Genomic DNA, 18,812 nt, shown 5'->3' on the forward strand with positions numbered 1-18,812 from the left:
GCACGTTGCCTCTTTGCCTAACCTCCAATTTCCAAAGTCCAGACGAAAATCCTCCATCATTTTGGCGTTTTGTATATTTGATAAATTTTGTTCAACAACACAGTTTTCTGTCTAGGTTTTTGACTTTTCGTAGCCTCTTCACACATACCTAAATTCTTATTGAATCCATAAATCTACCCTTATTGTGTTGCCAGTCAATTTATTTCAGGGTACGAATGGTGCGTTAGATTCCTCCATCAGTTGGTGCAGGTAAGCAATTTTTCCTTTTCCCTACATCGGAAGCAGAGAAATTTCACTCTTGTTCTCAGTATCCCTCTAGAATTAAGTCATTATTCAAGCAAGACGGCTTTGTAGAAACTTTCATATCACCCAAGGGCTTTTTCTTATCCGTGGAACGCATGGTACGCAATGGATCGGGATCTTTGCAGTTTGAGCCAGTTCAACCGGCCTAACCACAGCCTCAACCTAGCTCAGAAGAGCGTTCCACTGGAACAGATAGAACGCGCCAGTGGAACGGGGTAAGATGAAGATGCGTTCCGCAGCGATCGTCTGCGGACCGGATAAAAAAGAAGCCTTCTAGCTGCTTTGTACATCGATCAGGACCTGTTCAAGCGTTTGGCGGATTCAGTATAATCCGAGTACTTGTAATAGTGCGTAATTCTGCTAGTGTAGAGACAGGCATCTACACCTGTAGAATTGGGCTGCGTGCTTCATTAGAATTACAAAATCTGACCATGGATGATTCCTTAAGGACTAACAATATCGACTATACTCAAAATGAAAGACTGGATTTTTTAATCAAGAAAATGAGGTACAAACTGCGATAACATTTATCAAAACCTGCAAAGAGATTTCTGTCTTAGTGTAACACCTAGCAAGCATTGTCAATCACATTCGATCGGAAAGTTTTGCTAACTGATAAGATTTGAATACACGATTTTCATTTACTGAAAAAGAAAAATACAAAAGTTACTCATTTTTTCTTTGTCTGTAGATCGGAGTCATGGGCGTTCAAAAAAGAAGGAGGCGGCCTCGTCTAAAGAGGAAATTTGAGGATGCTGATGATGATGTGCCATCTGAAAAAAAGTATGATCAGTTCACTGCATCTCTCCGCAATTTGGATGGGAAGAAAAAGTAAGTCTTCAGATACCTACCCTCAATTTTGATTATAAAGGAGAAGAAGTAGAGAAGCAAAATATTCTCCCACCTATTCTAATGTTGCATTTTTGTAAGATTCCATCTGGTGGGATAAGATCTGGTGACTAGGTAAGGTATACATTGAAGCTCTTCATTATAATTTCGCTTTTCTTGGAGCATACAAAATGATTGTTCACATGACAGAAGTTTGATAATCGACTCTGATTGAAGTCAGAGGTCCCTCCCCCCCCCCCCCCACTCCCACCTTGTAATGTTTTTGTAACGTAGATCCCTATCCTTTAACATGTAAAAATTAAATGGTGGAATGTTCTCCTCAAACCACCCCCGAATGTAACGTAAGTACTTCATGAACGGCCTCTGTAAGCACCCACATTGGTCCCCGTGGTTGCACAGGGTTGTTTTGAAAATCGATTTTACTTTCCTTGATTTTGATTTTTCTGCAAGTGGGAAGTTCATATTGACTGATTTCAATGTCAACTACACATGTTATGTTACAAGTACGTAAATGGTATGTATCGTATGTGGGTTTTTTATGTGGTCATCGCGGTTTTTTGTGAAATTTTTATATGAAAACATTTAATGGAAGATCAAATTTTACTCTGTCTAGTGGTCCAAATATAGTTTACATCAGCCGATTCCATTATTACTTACACAATTTATGAGTCAATTTTAGAAGTTTTTTATTCGACCATTGCGTTTTTGTGAAATTTTGATGAGAGAACCCATTTTAAAGAAGCTTAATTTTTACCTTGTATAGTGGCTCATCGGACAATGGATTATGGGTTTTTTTAAAATTTCTGTATGCTCATTTTAGGTAACTACTTTAACCAAACAAACTAGTAGGTACAGAGGAAAGTTAGGTAATAGAATCAAGCCAACAGATGAAGCTTTTTGTTCGGCAATTGTTTTTTCCCCCTAAGTCTAGGTAATATTTTATTCTTGATAACAGCAAAATTCAGGGTGAGCTGAAAAATATCGGGCTAATTTCAACTTTTTCTTCAATTTTTTGGGTAAACGTAGGTTTCCTGATGTGTTTAAACCTCAAGATTTGCTAGTTACAATCAAGCCAACAGATGAAGCTTTTTGTTCGGCAATTGTTTTTTCCCCCTAAGTCTAGGTAATATTTTATTCTTGATAACAGCAAAATTCAGGGTGAGCTGAAAAATATCGGGCTAATTTCAACTTTTTCTTCAATTTTTTGGGTAAACGTAGGTTTCCTGATGTGTTTAAACCTCAAGATTTGCTAGTTACAATCATATATACCTCTCAAGACATGACAAGGTGATAAAATAATGCTGGGTCCACACTATTTGAGCCACATTTCCTGGTGTCCTTTCCTCCTAAAGATCATTCCATTGGATATTGGAATTCACTAAAGATGGGATATTCACTCTTTCCAAAAAATGTTTCCCTTTTAAGCTCATCACTATGATGCGCTTTATACGGCACTTGAAAACCATTCTTTGTAAAAGATCCACATTAGTAATAACAAGTAATTGGTCTGTCTACCAGGCTGCAGGCACCAACTAGAGTTGAACCTAGTTTTCAAGTGTCGGAGTTTCATCTTGGGAAACAACGCGATGGCAGCTCAAAAGCCAAGGACACAGTGAATGTTCAAGATCTAGCCCAACTGTTGGCCAAGAAGCCTCATTTAGCATCTATTCATCAACAGTTCCGGGAGACACAAAAGAAATCTCAAAAACTTCCCAAACCATTAGAACGGACCGTCGAAAAAAAGGTAAGCATTTTCAAATGTTTTTGTCATAATGATCCTCGGCCATCACATCTAGGCTAGACAAGCGTGGATTCTGTTAAAAAGTATTTAAAGTGCCTAAAGGTCGCCAATTATGCTGAATCAGGCCAATGTGCCATTAATCTCTTTGGTAATGAGCACAAATAGTAAATTTAAGGCCAAATAACGAAACTGCGTAATCAATTGCATTGTATTTTAAGACACTGCAATGGAGATACAAGGCTTTGCATTTTGGCCTTTTAAATTTGCTATTCCTAACTATGATATTCTCCTCTTTATAACTGATTAAGTACTAGTAGAATCTTGTATTCTCTCAACAAACATAAAAAAGACAGCCTGCATCAGCCAAATTCCTCCTTCTCTGTTCTGTTATCTACAAATAGGGGTGTTCAAACGAATTCTTGCCGGAACACTATCGATATCGGCTCTTATTGAAACTGGCAGTACCGACAGTGGCGATGATATCATTAACAGCTGGCCTTATCGGATTTTTGAGAGCTCACACTCAATGCATCATTGCCCCGTGCGTCGGTTTATCAGATTGCCTGGTGCGGCGGCGCGTGAAATAGATGTACAAATGGCAACAGCTTATTTTCGTCAGCTCCGAAAACTCTGATCGCTATCGGCAAGAGTACTCTTATCGTAACTTTTTCACAATGGAACTGTTTCGGTAGCTTACCAACAACCGATAGAACAGCCCTATTTACAAAGGCTGTCCCACAATGACCCAATGGTGCTGTAACTCAAAAACTAATCAACAGATTGAGCTGATCTTGGGCTCATAAAAAAAAGTTATAAAGAAATAAAGTGATCTTTAGCACAATCGCCTCTTTTTGACTTTATATTTCGAATGAGCCCAAGATCAGCTCAATCTGTTGATTAGTTTTCGAGTTACAGCATTAGTCCGGGTCATTGTGGGGCAGCCTTTGTATTATTGACCCCTTTTTCGTTGCTTGAATTTTGATTTTGTTAGTTCTACTTTGGTCCTCTTTTCCTTGTCAAGAGAGTTAACAATTTTTAATTTGTTTTTTGCTAGCTCAAACGTAAAGTAGGTTTCACACACCTGAAAAAAGACTTGGACAAGTGGCAGTCTGTTGTTGAAACAAATAGAGTTGCTGATCAAATGAAATTCCCGCTGAATAAAGAAGAAATAGAAATTTATGATGACTGTGATATTTTGTCAACTTTTTCGGTAAGTCCTTGAATGAAAAGTTGTGTTAGGAATCATCCTATCTTCATTTATCAAGTATCAACAATACTCTTTCAATCCTTTTATTCATTTACAATTTTTTTTTTTTTTTTTTTTTTTTTAAATAACGCATTGTTTTTTTTACTATATATTGCTAGGAAAAATGTAGGGCTGAGATGCAAACTTTTCTGAAAAATAAGAATTCAATATTTCCTGCTTTTAACAGAACATTAAAAAATTTAAAATTTAGGTTATTTTTTATGAAACATATGAAATCTCTTGAAAAGTCATCGAAATGCGTGGAAAAAAACGTGGAACTTCAAGGGCAATCTGGATGGGACAACAATATATGCAAGAGATTGAAGTTTTAAGTGTTTCTCTCATCAAATATATACTAACATGCATGTATATATCAAACTGGCAATTTATCACTGCCCTCTGAAAGCTTGGTGAAACCAGTTTCTTATTGCCTCCTGTTGAATCATATTATCTTGTTCAAAGAGAATGTCCAAGTTAAAATTTGTTTTTTAACTATTTTTAATTTGAGTCAATTCTCGCACCTTACACTATGAATGCTCCCCCTAATTTTTTTTCTCGTGTTCAACTAATCAGAAATTGATTTTTTCTTAATTGAACATCATTTTCAATGGAACAAAGCAACCTCTCAGATAACAGCTGTTTCGTTGAGTCATCTTATCAATTTTCTTCACTTTGTTTCTTAATAGGGAAGTTCAGACTTTTACCTTTTACCTATCACAAATGATATAAAATGCAGAGAGATTTTTACTCTTTACTCTCTCAAGGTGAAATTTTTGTGTCAATGCGTTTCTTCCTCATTTTGATCCACTCTATTCAATGGATTTTTAAATTTTTATTCAATTGTATGAATGATATAACCCACTAACTATGCTCAAAGATCTTAGTTTGGGGGAATCTCTCCAATCAGTCCATCATCCGTGCTAACCCGAATCTTTGACATTTTTTTACAACATCCGAGAGTTCTAACGAAAACCAAAGAAACGCCTTAAATGAATAAGTCACTGATGTTACAGATGATCTTAATTGATCCAACCACATTGTAAAAGTGGTATCTGAAACTGGATCTTTTAATTTTGCAGTTATAAAAATGAATAATTACATAAGATCTTATCCATATCTTATTATCATGTATTTTGCCATGACCTAATCCAGTCCAATGTCATGTATTTTTTGTTTGTTTTTTTGTTTTTTGAGGAGGCTCTGTTTAGGTTGAACGGTTACTTGAAGTCAGGGAAAGAATCTACAGAAATGTTTTCAGTCTGAATTTGAATACTTCTTGTGAAGACATTTTCAGAAATTATCATAGTTCACTAACTTTCCATTAATGGAAGGAATGGAAATTTACATGTGACTGAGCTCTTTAAGTTTGTCAATCATTATAGGCAGTTCTTAATAGATTCAGTAAAGGCACCAATGGCTGTAGAATTCAACTCTAAATAGCACATATCCAACAGGGGCTCATCCAAAAAATAAAAAACATCAAAGCCTCAAAATTGACGAATATTCTTTTTGAATGGCAGGAAAATATATAAATCCTTTTCAGCAGAAGACCTTGTGTCAAAAGAATTCCTCTCATTCAGGCGCAAATGTATACATTGAATTGCGGTTTGTGCAGTCTTGTCAAGGATATTGTAAGCCGCCCAATATCCTTCGCTTTTGAAAATTTAGACGATTTTTGTGGGAATGACAAGAGGGGTACATCGGTGCAATGACTTATTTAATGTCTCCGGCATCAAACAGCCGATCAAAACTATCATCTCAAGAAAGAAGAAAAAGGGAAGAAAAGATGGAGATGAAGGGCGCACTCCTCTAAATCATCTTTATAATGTTCGTAGGAGATTTCTTAGCAATCTTTTTAATTTTGTTTGCAAAAATATTTTTCTAATTCTTTGTTTCATTAATCTTTTCCAGAAACCCACTCCACTTGAGGAAGCAATGGCTGCAGTTCTCAAGAAAAGTGAAGTTGCCCAAAAAGAAAATAGGGTTTGTATTCTGATTGCCTCCAGTGTTTTGTCTATTTTACCTGGTGTTCTCAAGTGTAGGAAGTTCACGGAAGCTTTCAGAGGATTCCTAAAACTTATTTGTCTAAAAAGATTTGCAATTGACAATAAGGGTCAGAGAAAAGAGGATCAAAGCTGTCTAAATAAACCCATTTGGGGAAAGAGAACCTTCAATGGGATGAATTTAATTCAAAAGATTCTGAATTGAGCCCTGTCATGCGTGTATTCTTATGGATCTCAGGGCAGTAGGTCTACAAAAAAAAGGTCTACTCAAAAAATGTTTACATTTTATGGTCTATAGTAAAAATGTCTACAGTAAGAAGTCTACTTTCAGAATGCCTTAGAAAGTAAATGTCTACATATAACGCGTCTATTACTGAACAGGAAATGAATGCACGATGATTCTTCTCCATAGATACAACAGTCATTCCTCAAAAATGTTTAACTCTCAATGGGGAAAAATCAGCAGGAGTGTACAAAATTCCCGTGTTTTCTCCGTAGCAGTTTACATAGCAACGTAAATTTATTTCACTCTACATTTTACTCTACCTATTCCATTCAGAAGTGAACTTTTTGAGTATAGACTTTTTTTGTAGAAGACATTATTTTTTTTTTTTTTTTTTTTTTTTTTTTTTTTTTAACTTTTATTTATAAACAAAACTACAACGTATTAATTGTTTTTACATGATGATGATCAAAATAAGAGTAAGATTGGCATATGAACTTATGAGTCTAATATTAAACTCTAGCTAATTGTAGGCTTGTAAATAGTATCTATTTACAAACATTAATATAGTTATTATATAATATAGTTAATGTAGTTAATATAGTTATAGCCTGTCCTTAAAATTTTAGTCTTTGTTTATTTACATTGCCCGATTACTTAATTTTATTGCATGAGTCATTCGAGGAATGAAGTTCAAATTCCCATTAGATCAAAATCTAGTTTCATGGTCATTAAATTAATGACTTGGCTTGATTTTCAGCCGGGTGTTGCCGTAGTGTTCTACATATTACAATTAAATTTCAGAAAACTACGGAATAGTGTACAATATTTAGGATATCTAGACTTTGGTTGGAAAAATATGTATAAGAATGTAGAAGTAAGTGTAAAAAAGGTTAAACTAATGGGTGTCTTTTTCGGGTCTTAAAACAAATAGGTTAACATGAGTAAATAAACAATATATGTATAAACAAATTTAGCGGTCTAGAAGAAAACAGAGGCCATTCTGTCTTTTAATCAAGGTCTTCGATGCCGTCAAAAGGTTTTCGCCTTTTTAGGCGTCTGAGGCCCTTTTTGCAGTTTTGGAGTAATCTGAGAGCCCGGGAGTTGGGGTGCTTGGCCAGCCTTTGGGCGTATCTGGCTGTGAAATCTTTATTGTTTCAACTACAGGAGGAACACCGAGGATCTGATGGATGGTGTCGTTTCTGACGTAGTCATCCCACCTGACCCCTGTGATCCCCCTGAGTATGAGACTTTGGACCGCCTGGATCTTCTGGATGTTGGTCCTAGCTGCGGTCCCCCACAGTTGGCATCCATAGCTCCAGATCGGTTTCAGGATCATGTTATGAAGTAGTAGTTTATTTTTAATGGACACTCCACTGGCAGGTCTAAAGAGCCACCACATGGATTTAAATTTATCCTGTACCTGCTTTCTTTTTATCTTGATATGAGGCCCGTACGTTAAACGCGCATCAAGTCTCATTCCAAGATAATTTGCAGGGTTCACCACAGGGATTTCCTCCCCGGCTAGATTAACTGTAGACTCGTTACATCTCATTAGGGTGAACGCAGTCTGCTGGGACTTGGTGCCATTAAGCTTGATTTTCCAGCGGTTGCAGAATTTGGAAGTGGCGTCCAGTCCTTGTTGCAGACTAGCGTTCGCCATCTCGAGTGTCTCTCCTGCGGCCGCGATACCCGTGTCGTCAGCAAAAGTTGAGACACGTGTACCCCTCGCTACAGGAAGATCATGTACATAAATCAAAAACAGTATCGGGCCGAGGACGCTACCCTGCGGCACCCCAGCTAGTATGGGCATAAAGTTGGAGTAGGTGTCCTCGTGGCGGACTCTGAAGGACCTGCCATTGAGGTAAGATACTAGAAGTGTATGGTAGTTGACAGGGAGCAGTTTTAGCATTTTCAGCGCCAGGCCTTCTAGCCATACCTTGTCGAAGGCCTGTGCTATGTCCAGGAGTGCAACAGAGCAGACTAGTTTTTGCTCAAAACAGCTCTCTATCAACTCCGTTATTCTATGCACCTGTTCAATTGTGGAGTGCCCTCTCCTGAAGCCGAACTGGTGTGACGGAAGTATTTTCCTCTCAGCAATCACCGGCATGAGACGTTTGAGGAATAGTCTTTCAAATAGTTTGCCGATGATTGATAAGAGGGAAATAGGTCTATAGGAGGAAGCCAACTGTGGAGGTTTACCCTTTTTATGGAAGAGTACAACCTCTGCTTTCTTCCAGATTGTCGGAACCCACTGTAGCTCAAGGGATGCATTGAAGATATCAGTTAGTTTTCTAATTGCTTTACCGGGCAAGTTTTTGAGCATATCTCCAGAAATCATGTCCATTCCGGGCGCTTTCTTGATCTGTATTTTGTACTTAATCATATCAGTCACCTCGGACCTCGTGATTTTCGAAAAGGGTTCTGAGGGTGTTGGGGTAATCTTGGCAGTTTCTGCTAAAATGTCTAAGTCAGATTTAATGTCTTTGTGGGGTTTAAATGTTTCGGTTAAGTGTCTTGAAAATTCATCGGCCATTTCCTGGTGGCTTTCTGTCCAGGTGCCGTCTGGTTTTTTGAGAGGGCAAGTGAAGCTTGCTCCTTTTTTAAGGTATTTTGTAACTTTCCAGAGAGAGTAATCCGTAGCGAAGGATGGTGTTAACTCTCTCAGGAAGTTAAAAGTTCTTTCATTACGGAATTCAGTAATTTTATTTGTTGTAATTCTATTGACTTTTTCGAAATACTGTCTGTCTTTATAGAATCTTGATTTTTGCCATTTAAATCTGGCTCTTTTCCTTTCTCTGATCATCTCACGTAGTTCAGTGGGGAGGTTGAGACCATTGTTGGTGTATTTCATTATTGGGGATGCATCCGAGGCAGCCGACCTGATTAGGTTGCTGATTAATTCAGTTTCCTCCTCCAATTTAGGAATTGAGTTTATCTCGCAAATACTGATCGATTCGTTCAGTATATTGCGAAACAGGTCCCAATTCGTTTTGGAGTTGGTAATTTGATTTTTACGCTTTAAAATTACAGAACTATGAATCGCCATTTTGATAGGAATGTGGTCCGACGACATTTCAATTTCGGAACCTACTGCTAGGTAATTTTTGGAGATATTCCTAACAACAAAGAAATCTAGGATATCCGGTTGTTTTAACGGATCTGACGGATAATAGGTGGGGAATCCATCGGTTAATGTTTGGGCCGATATGACTTTAATTGCCTGTAGCAGTTCTTTTCCCCTTGGATTTTCCGCTCTACAAGAAAAGCTATGGGACTTTGCGTTATAGTCCCCAGAGATTATAAATCTATTTGGCATGTTGTTAAAAAATTTGAGAAAAGCTTCCTTATTTGTGCCTGGGCAATTTGGGGGGCAGTAGACTGTTGCGATGTAAATTTCTCCAATGTTGGTGAAGACTCTGACCCCTACTGATTGGAAATTGTCAGTTTTTACGTCCAATTTTGGGTCGTAAAAATGCTTGATTGATTTTTTGATTAATAGGCCCACACCCCCTCTACAGTTATCACTGGGGTGGTCGACCTGGTAGAAAAGGTATCCGTTAGGCTTACCATAATAGTGCACCCCTTGAGCCAGGTGAGTTTCGGTTAACATAAAAATGTCGTAATCATTATCAAGTACATATGTTAGAATCTCCGCAGACCTTTTATTAACGCTATTACAATTGAAACACCCTATTTTAAGAACGTCCATTAATCCTATTGGAGGGTCCCGGTTGGTTCATGAAACTGGCGACTGTGTTCTCCATTCTGGACATCCTATCGCATAGGTTACCAATGGTTAGCATTAACTGGTTCATCATAGATACCATGTCAGGTTGAACAAAATTGTTAGTTGTATTATTTTGAAGATTATAGTTATCTTTCTCTCTCTCATCGTTATTGATTTGGTTATTTAAATCTTTACTTTGATTTCCCTTTTTATTAGGGAGGTCAGGAAAATTTCTAGAATTTTTTTGAATATTTATTATTATTTGTAGACATTTTTGTAGTAGACTTTTTAGTTCTAGACATTTAAATGTAGACTAAAAAATATAGACTTTCTGCTTGTGGACATTTTTGCTGTAGACCTTGTGTCTGCATACCCTCAGGGCTCATGTTAGAATGGACAAAGTTCCTTTTGATTTAAATATTTCCAATGGATCATCATACAGGGTACAAATTTAAGCATTTCAATTTATGTTTCCTCTTCAAAATTTCATGTAGACCACGATCTGTGCAACAAGAATCACTGAAAACAACCCCCAACCAAGATATCAATGTTTGTATTTAGGATTGGTTATAAAAAATTTGAATTTCTTGCTCTCATGAAAAACGGGAGTGGACTTGAATCAAATCGCGCACTGCAATGGTTTCAGCAGGCTTTTCAATTGAGCAGCGCTCCTTCCCTACCCTGTTGAAAAGAGTTGTTGTTCAAAGAGTAAACAAAGTGCAATAGCTGACCCGAAGCGCCAAGATGAAAGTTGTCATATTTTAATACTGAAGACCTTCATGGTGGCATTTATTGCACGGTTTAACTCAAGTAGGTTAATATTTTTTTATGAGCAGGCAGTTTGAATTTATTCATTGAAAAACAAACATCATAATTAAGAGTTACTCTTTGTAATTTTCGGTGCACCAATTGTGTTCTAAATGGAATTTTAATGAAAAAACATTTATCCTAATGCTTTAATTAGCACCTTGTCTCGTGGTCCATTCAAAGTCATGAAGCGCTAATAGAGGTTTACAAATAGACATGTTTATGCCCAAAAAACTGTGAGTAAATGAATAAAATCAGGAGGAACTATGTTGCACGTAAATCAGATGCATATAAATCTTTGTTCCCTTTTATTTAATTCATCGGTGAATAATTCGTATCAGTACAAATACTTCCAAATATATGTGGTGTCTTAATTGTATATCAAGTCAGTTTTTTGTCAGTTCACAGATATTTCAGAACGGCAAAGTGGGGTGACGTATTTTTCACTATTCAACGCTTAAGCCTTGAATTTCGTTCTGTCATGCAAAATTACAGCTCAAAATAAACGTTTTCCTATTACTAATATTTTTTCTGTCTGTTAATAGAAACATGAAGAAAAACAGAAGAAGTACAATTTGACGCTGAAAGAAATGATTGAAAGAAGGAAGATGATCGCCAAAGCAAGAGCTCAACAGTCCTTTTTAGCTGTGAAAGCAAAATACCAGAAGAAAATCAAAAGTAAAAAGTAAGATATCTTCTACTGGGCTTTTCACTGATTTTGGAAGCTCTTTTAATAACAAGTTCTGAAATTTTGAAATTCTGAACTTAGCATCTCTTTTTAACTTTGAAAGTAAAGTATCAGAAGAATCCCGAAAGAGAAGAGTGACCCCGAAAGAGACCTTCTGCTTGGTGGTGATTTATTTATCGCTAAAGCTTTTTGCCAGAAAAGGAACTTTATTTTAAACCACACACAACCATACATGCCTTGATTGCCTTGTAACCATAACATGTGGTTTTTCTTTATGAACTGTGCCAACCATAAAATTACTTGTCATTGTGATAAATAAACCTTTTATGTTTAATCTCATGCAAAATGTGATTTAACAGTTTCTTTGTCAGAAGTTCTGAAAGATAGATTTTTGTTCATACTGGCGGCTATTGTCCGTTTTTTGTCCTACAATCTTCAGATTGTAGAACAATTGTTCTTGAACAATTTAAAAACTCTGGCTGAATAGTAATGGCAAGATGGAATAGGTTTCAATCCTGATCCAAGCTTTTTCTTTAATTTTTTATGTGACAAATTAGGCCTCATCCTAAGGTGGCTAATTGGATGCATATCTGCAGTAGAAGACTATCTGCATTGAGTTTCCCTAGTAGTCCTATGATACAGTAAGACCTCAAATTATCGGATCGCGAATTAACGGATTCCGCAATTCAATGGATTTGGCCTCTGGTCCTGTAAAATCTGATAAACCGAGGTCTTACTATAGTCTTCTTTTGCAGTACTGTGTCCAATTACAAAGAGGAGAGATGATGAATCTAAGAGCAAGTCACATGTTTAGAACAGAATTTTGCGTGAAGCAAAGTTTTTGAGTGTAGTGAAATGCACCGAATCATCTCCCACAAAAGTAGAAGATTTGATGAACTTTCTTCTCCACTTTAAGCTTCTTTATTGTACGTTTATAATTTTTTTTTTGGCGTGCTGAGGATTGGTCCCTCTTTCTTCTTGAACAATATTCTTATCGCTCAACCATTCTTCTTAAAAGAACAGTAAAAACATCATCCATCTACCACTGTGAGCAATGCACCGTTTGAATAAAACAGAAGCATCAAGATTTCTCAAACCATTTCTTAGCTTGTCGGTCAGATTTTGAGGCCCTGTGTCATCAAAATTTCTTCTGAGCCATGAACAGTTGTTATTTTGCCACAGTATTACTTTTGTTCTCCCTCGCATTTTATCCTACAGCGTTCTTGTAAGATTTTATTTTTTGTGCAAGTTTCTAACCAACATAAGAAAACCTTGCTTTTTGAAAATTTGGAGAAACTGAAAATCCTAGCTAACTTTCACAATTCACCAAAAGAATGCCTCTATCCAATAAAATTTCTCAAAATCATGTGGCGTTTATGCAGAGAATAATTTTGAAATCATGTCGCCACACCATTATTAGATAGTACTCTCAATTTGATCACTCGTCAAATTGCCAACAAAAATTAATCATGCTCTCAAATACCTTTTCCAGATACCATAGAATTCTGCGCAAAGATAAAGTGAAACAGCAAATAAAGGATTTTGAAAAACTGAAAGAAGATGATCCAGAAGCAGCTTTGGAACAAATGAACCAAATTGAAAGAGTGAGAGCTGCAGAACGAGCAACTTTGAGACACAGAAACACAGGTCGTTGGGCTAAAAATATGGCGATTCGAGCTAAATATGACAAAGAGGTAGATTTCTTTAAATTTTCCTGTAGTTTTTTTTCTCTAAGTGCTAAGAAATAACCTCAATCTAAAAACTCTTCATTGAAAGTGTGCTTCTACTCATCAAGCCTAATAAATATCTTGATGGCATGATTGCTTCTCCAATGCTCGCAGCACAAGCAATTTTTCTGAAAAAGCTTCTTCTCAAAAATCCTTGAATGTGAAAAATGAATTAACAGTCACTGAATAATTTTGTTGAGTTTTTTGTCATGTCAAGCTGTTACAAAAGCAACACAGTTTTCAACCTAAAATTTTTTTGTTTGGAATCTGAGGTCTAATTCAGAATTTTAGAAAACTCGGTCAAAAGAAGAACTTTTGCAGGGTATTTATCACCCTAGAATTAATGTGTATTTTGTGAGAAATGCGACAATGATATTGTGTCTCTATGATGACTTTTATCTCTTGAATTCTTTTTGTGTTGAGAAATTTAACAAATTTGATTAAAAATTCATAATGCATAAGAATTGCAACTGTCGAAAAATTTGATAGTGTAGGGAGCAGTTCGAGTTGAGGCCTATCACACTTCACCTTGCCATCCGCTCTCTATTTAAAAATATATTATTTATCATCAAAGGCAGCAGTGGCTTAAATGAAATACTGTACAGTCCTATTTAATGAGTCGTCTTGGTTACTGATTGACAGGTATTTCAATTTTTTTCAGGCTGTCTTAGAGTATTTGCAAAATTTCTTCGTAAAATTTGGAAATTTCTATCTATAGGTTTTTTCAGTTAATGTATAGAGATTTCAAGGCTATGTTTCGTAAGTTAAATTAAGACACCATTTCATAGCGTAAGTTCTTATGTTTTTAGAGTCGACAAGTATTAGCTGACCAAATTGAACAAAGCCGTTCGCTAACACAGAAAATGCAGACTAATTCTAGCGATGAAAGTGACGGCGAAGAACTCGAGCTTGAGGATGCAGCAGATAATCCATGGATTGATAAGGATGAAAAGGATGCAACAAACGAGGCAGACAAATTTTTCAGTGGCTATCGTAAGTATTGGACGGACAAAAATAAAGATGTAACTGAAATTGACATCAATGTAAGCGCGGATCAAGATAAACGGAGAAACCAAGAAGTGACGTTAGATGCCAGCAACAAGGAAACAGGTGACAGCTCTGGAAAGGACAAAAGTCCAAAAGCAAAGAAGAAGAAGTCAAATACATGGGTTGTTAAACCCTCCACCAACAAAGAGGTTGAAGTCAAAGAGTCTGACAAAGATTCTAGTCCCACAGTTGCAAAAAGTCCTGCCAAAAATAAAAGCTTCAAAGCCAATTTAGCAGACTTCGATAATGCTAAGCCTAGTAGTGAGTCTGCAGCAAAAAAAGCGGATGTAAACATCGACCCTCTGAACATCATCAAAGTGAATCCAAAGGCAATTAAGTCAGGCTTTGCCCGCGATTTCTCAGCTTGTAACATCATTGATGATGATGAGGATGCTGAGATCACTGAAGATCCACATTTAACGATTGCTGAAGCGTTTGCAGATGATGATGTTATTGGGGAATTCAGGTATGTATTTTTTAGACTCAGTTATTCTGAAAAATATTTTTTGGGTCATTAACAACACCGATCGCTTTCCTATACCCTCTGTGAATCCTATAGAATATCACTATAAGAAAGGCGGAAGAATTCCTGTGATTTAAGTGCACTCTCTACCTGTCAAAAATGCAAGAATTAAAAATTACTGAACGAACTCATTGCACTCTTTTGTAGAATCTTTCAAGTGAATCCTGAGTAAATAGCTTTGTATATCTCCATAATTTCTATTTTTGGCAAATCATGAGTTTCTTCGGATTTCCCTCTCAATTAAATTAGATGAGCAGAAAGTGGATCCATATCTGTGGAGTACATGATCAAATTTTGAAATTTGTAGGTCAAGCTCAACCGAAAGAATGTCATCGGTCGATGCTAACAAGTGATCGATGAAATTTTTGCCCGTACTTTTGTCTGCTTAACAATGCTAATATCCTAGATCAATTGTATACGTAGGTCTTTTTTCTCTCAATCCAATTTTTTTTTAAAGAAACTCAAATAAATCTGATAGTTTGTCTTACTTGGATCTGTAATGATACTTTTAATCCATTGATAAAATATCGAAGTTTTGAAGTAGAGTGATTTGAAGTTTTAATCTGCTATTCTCAGGACCAAAAAGTGTCAGGTTATAGTGTATTTTTATGTCCTCTATCCACATGAAAGTGAATTAAGTTACTCAAAATTATCCGTACCTGGACCAATATCAGGTTTTCAAGACAGGTTTTTTAAGCTTTAAAATTGAAGCACCATATTTTCAACTATTGGATACAAAATTTTAAGTAAGAAAGAGTATACAACTATAACCCCGCAAAAATTCCTTGCTACCAACCCATTGGATTTTTAGGGATTTCGAAAGCCATTTCCTCAGCTAAAATTAAATTAAATGCCAAACAGGAATATGTAGGCATTGCAAATTATTTACTTACTCTCCAAAAATGACTGTAAAAAACTGTGCAACTGCCCCAATATATTTCTTATCCGTCTTTAGTCTGAAATTTTCATTCTGTTCTCTCATTTTGTCTTTAGAGCGGAGAAAGAAGAGGAGAATAAGAAATCCGAAATCCCTGAAGTGGAAGTTGGCATGCCTGGATGGGGTTATTGGGCTGGTCACAAAATGCAACCCAGCCAAAACCCTCGCAAAAGACGTCGTAGGATTATAAACTTGCCAAAACCGCCACCTCGGCTGGATCAGAACAAAGGACGTGCAATTATTTTTGAAGAAGAATCTCAATCTGCGCAGGCTCATCAGGTATAATTTGCTTTTTTGATTACTATTACTTTATTTAGTGTCCCACAGACTGTTTATAAACCATGTAATGTAAGACAGTAAGTTGGAATTTTTTAGCCAACGTCCATTACAAATCCAGGAAATTGGAAATCTCAATAGGTACATGTAATCTCATGTAATGTACCACCATAGATGCGTTGTTAATGATGTCAACTGAAGTCAGCAACGTAGGTCTTTTCTACAATAGCGCTCCACGGTGAATAAATCAATTTTCATCATATCTTAGCACGCACATGCCAGAAGCTCTTGGATTTCTTCCATTTCCTATCATAATAATATCTACACATGTCCTTTAAATTAAATTCAGGAATAGAACTTCTCAAAAGTGCTCAACTGTGAGCCCATCAACTTACCAAGCATCAAAGTTCTTGATTAATAGGCTTACTTTTGAACATTTCCAAGAAGTAAAAATTCCTGGGTTATAAGATTGAAGGCATGTGCAGATATTATTTTGATATTATTTGGAAGACACACGAAAGCATATTTGGATTATTTCTTGATAAGATTATTTCATCATAAACTGATTGATTTTATCGATACCCTTCATGAATCGCAGAAAAACGCACGGTTTTTTGAAGCCACACGGAAAAAAATTAAATGTTGATTTAGCATTTATAATGTTAAAAAGATGTCCGACAAGTTTCAAATGCTGATTTTACATTTTAACAAATGCTAACTTAACTTTGCCCGCTGCAAAACGAACAAATTAAAATGTAATGTTGGCATTTTTGTAATGTAAAATCAGCATTTGAAACTTGTCGGACATCTTTTTAACAGTGTAAATGCTAAATCAACATTTAATTTTTTTCCGTGCAAACTGTTTGTTTTCTTCTTACTTTTTTGCTCTTCCAATAAATAAAAAAAGTCACTCACTGGAATGATACAGTTTTTGAATTTGAATTGCAATTTATAATGACAATTCAATTCATTAAAAAGTAAACGAATGCCACATTTAACGCCAGACAATGCAGCCCTGGATCCTTCCTTCTCAATGCTGACTCAGGCGCGCGCAACCCCCCCCCCCCCCCCCTCTAGAACGTTGGATTTTTTTAATTTATTTTTTACTTCCAAATATTTTCATCTCCTTCAGTTCAGTCAAGTTCTGCGATTCTGATTGTAACTTTTTTCCCCACTACTTTTTCATTTCTCCTTTGGTTGTTCGAATTGATTTATTTTTGCTTATTGTTTCAGATTGATGCAATTCCATTCCCATTCAAATCAGTCGAAGATTACGAAAAAAGTGTTCGGCAGCCAGTAGGGAAAGTGTTTGTACCCACAACCGCCAGTAGGAAGTTAACCGCTCCACCTGTTGTAACCAAATTAGGAACTGTAATCGAACCGATGGATTCATCTCAGTTATTGAAAACTGATATTTTAAAGTTAAATAAATGAATGTTTTATTTTAACGCTTGTCGGTCTATTTCAACCAATTCCACTGGTCAACACGGGTTGGTCTGCCAAAAAAGTAGGAATTGAGGCCAGGTTGATTTTAGTGCCTGATGATTCTGAACCTGACCTTTATTTTTCTGGACCAGTTTAGTCTTTTCTAAAAAAGTCTTAATTTTCTCCAGAAATCAAACTTTGCTGTGTTAAATTCAATCACCCAAAAATTCTGAGCCTAGCGAAGAGAAATCAAGGTCATTTCTGGATTCAGCAGCCTAAAATATGAAGCGAATTTTGCTGAACAATGATGTACCATTACCTTTTACCTATCGTCCAAAAAATAAAGTCATTGTCAGTCATTAAAGTACCTTTTCCCCCTCTTTGCTACAGTTCATTTTTAATTGACTAAGAGACATTTTTAAAAGTCTTCTTTGAAGAAAATTCGCTCCTCACTTCAACAATCATAGGCCGCAGTAATTAGTATCTGAAAAAATTTAACATGAAAAACAAGCTTGTTTGTCGGCAAAATTTCCAAGCAAAGATGTTGAAGTATTGATGTTTGAAAGCAAGTCAGTACGTAATGCTTATTTTTACTGTTATCATATATTTTTGCTGCGATCTATCAAAAGTCACCTGCAAACTGTTTGGACTGACTGTCTCTTGTTTGCAGATGTGGAGCATGGTGATGAGTCTTAAACTAACAAGACAGGGAACGAAGAGCAAACAGATATCTAAACTTATCTCTTTAAACTTTGCTTTGAGTCTGATCAGGTGCAATCATAGTCATGTAATATCTTGAGACAGAGCATTTAAATTGAGCATACTGATTAAGTAGGGTAACAAACTTCCTAAAAGTTAGCATACAGATGGCCGAAGTCAGGAAATGCATACCTGTAATTTTGACATTGGAAGTCTCCGCTCATGTTTTAATTTTTTCAAAAGAAAATGAACAAATAGCTTTTCTTGAAATTTTGTGTGAATTTTCCATCCGCATTCATAAATATTTGCAGAGAATTTTAAGAAGATATTTTGGTTGGTTCTCTTTTGTGAAAATGAAATAAATTTCACTGAAAGATTTCAAAATATTGCGATGGACGAGTGCATTTTTCGACTTCAGCCATCGATTGCTGTTCAACTGAGTGGATGCAACAAAAAAAGTAGGCGGAGACTAAGGACTATCTACTATTTGTAGGAGACTTGTGGTGTTGACCAGCTACATAAATTCGCAAATATTGGTGGGGATGCACAAACAATGGGAAGGGTAGCCTATGGCAGGCCAAAAATCAA

The 18,812-nt window shown here is 36.3% G+C and overlaps 1 protein-coding gene across 1 annotated transcript; it reads left to right on the forward strand.

Annotated features, from left to right (window-relative positions):
- The first annotated feature begins 25 nt into the window (after positions 1–25).
- On the forward strand, positions 26–17,546 carry LOC109031380 (U3 small nucleolar RNA-associated protein 14 homolog A). The gene is made up of 10 exons (XM_019042862.2): positions 26–249; positions 995–1,134; positions 2,671–2,896; positions 3,948–4,103; positions 6,051–6,122; positions 11,448–11,587; positions 13,083–13,284; positions 14,127–14,830; positions 15,881–16,103; positions 17,334–17,546. The coding sequence occupies exons 2-10, from the start codon at positions 1,004–1,006 to the stop codon at positions 17,532–17,534; spliced, it is 2,055 nt and encodes a 684-aa protein (XP_018898407.2). The 5' UTR covers positions 26–249; positions 995–1,003; the 3' UTR covers positions 17,535–17,546.
- The last annotated feature ends 1,266 nt before the right edge of the window (positions 17,547–18,812 follow it).

Source organism: Bemisia tabaci, chromosome 6 (genome assembly GCF_918797505.1).
Source record: "Bemisia tabaci chromosome 6, PGI_BMITA_v3".
Classification (NCBI taxonomy): Eukaryota; Metazoa; Arthropoda; class Insecta; order Hemiptera; family Aleyrodidae; genus Bemisia; species Bemisia tabaci.

Coding starts and splice junctions, on each gene's coding strand:
- LOC109031380 (XM_019042862.2), top strand. CDS start 1,004: ATGGGCGTTCAAAAAAGAAGGAGGCGGCCTCGTCTAAAGAGGAAATTT. Junction 1,135..2,670: donor AATTTGGATGGGAAGAAAAA/GTAAGTCTTCAG, acceptor TCTGTCTACCAG/GCTGCAGGCACCAACTAGAG. Junction 13,285..14,126: donor GAGCTAAATATGACAAAGAG/GTAGATTTCTTT, acceptor TTATGTTTTTAG/AGTCGACAAGTATTAGCTGA.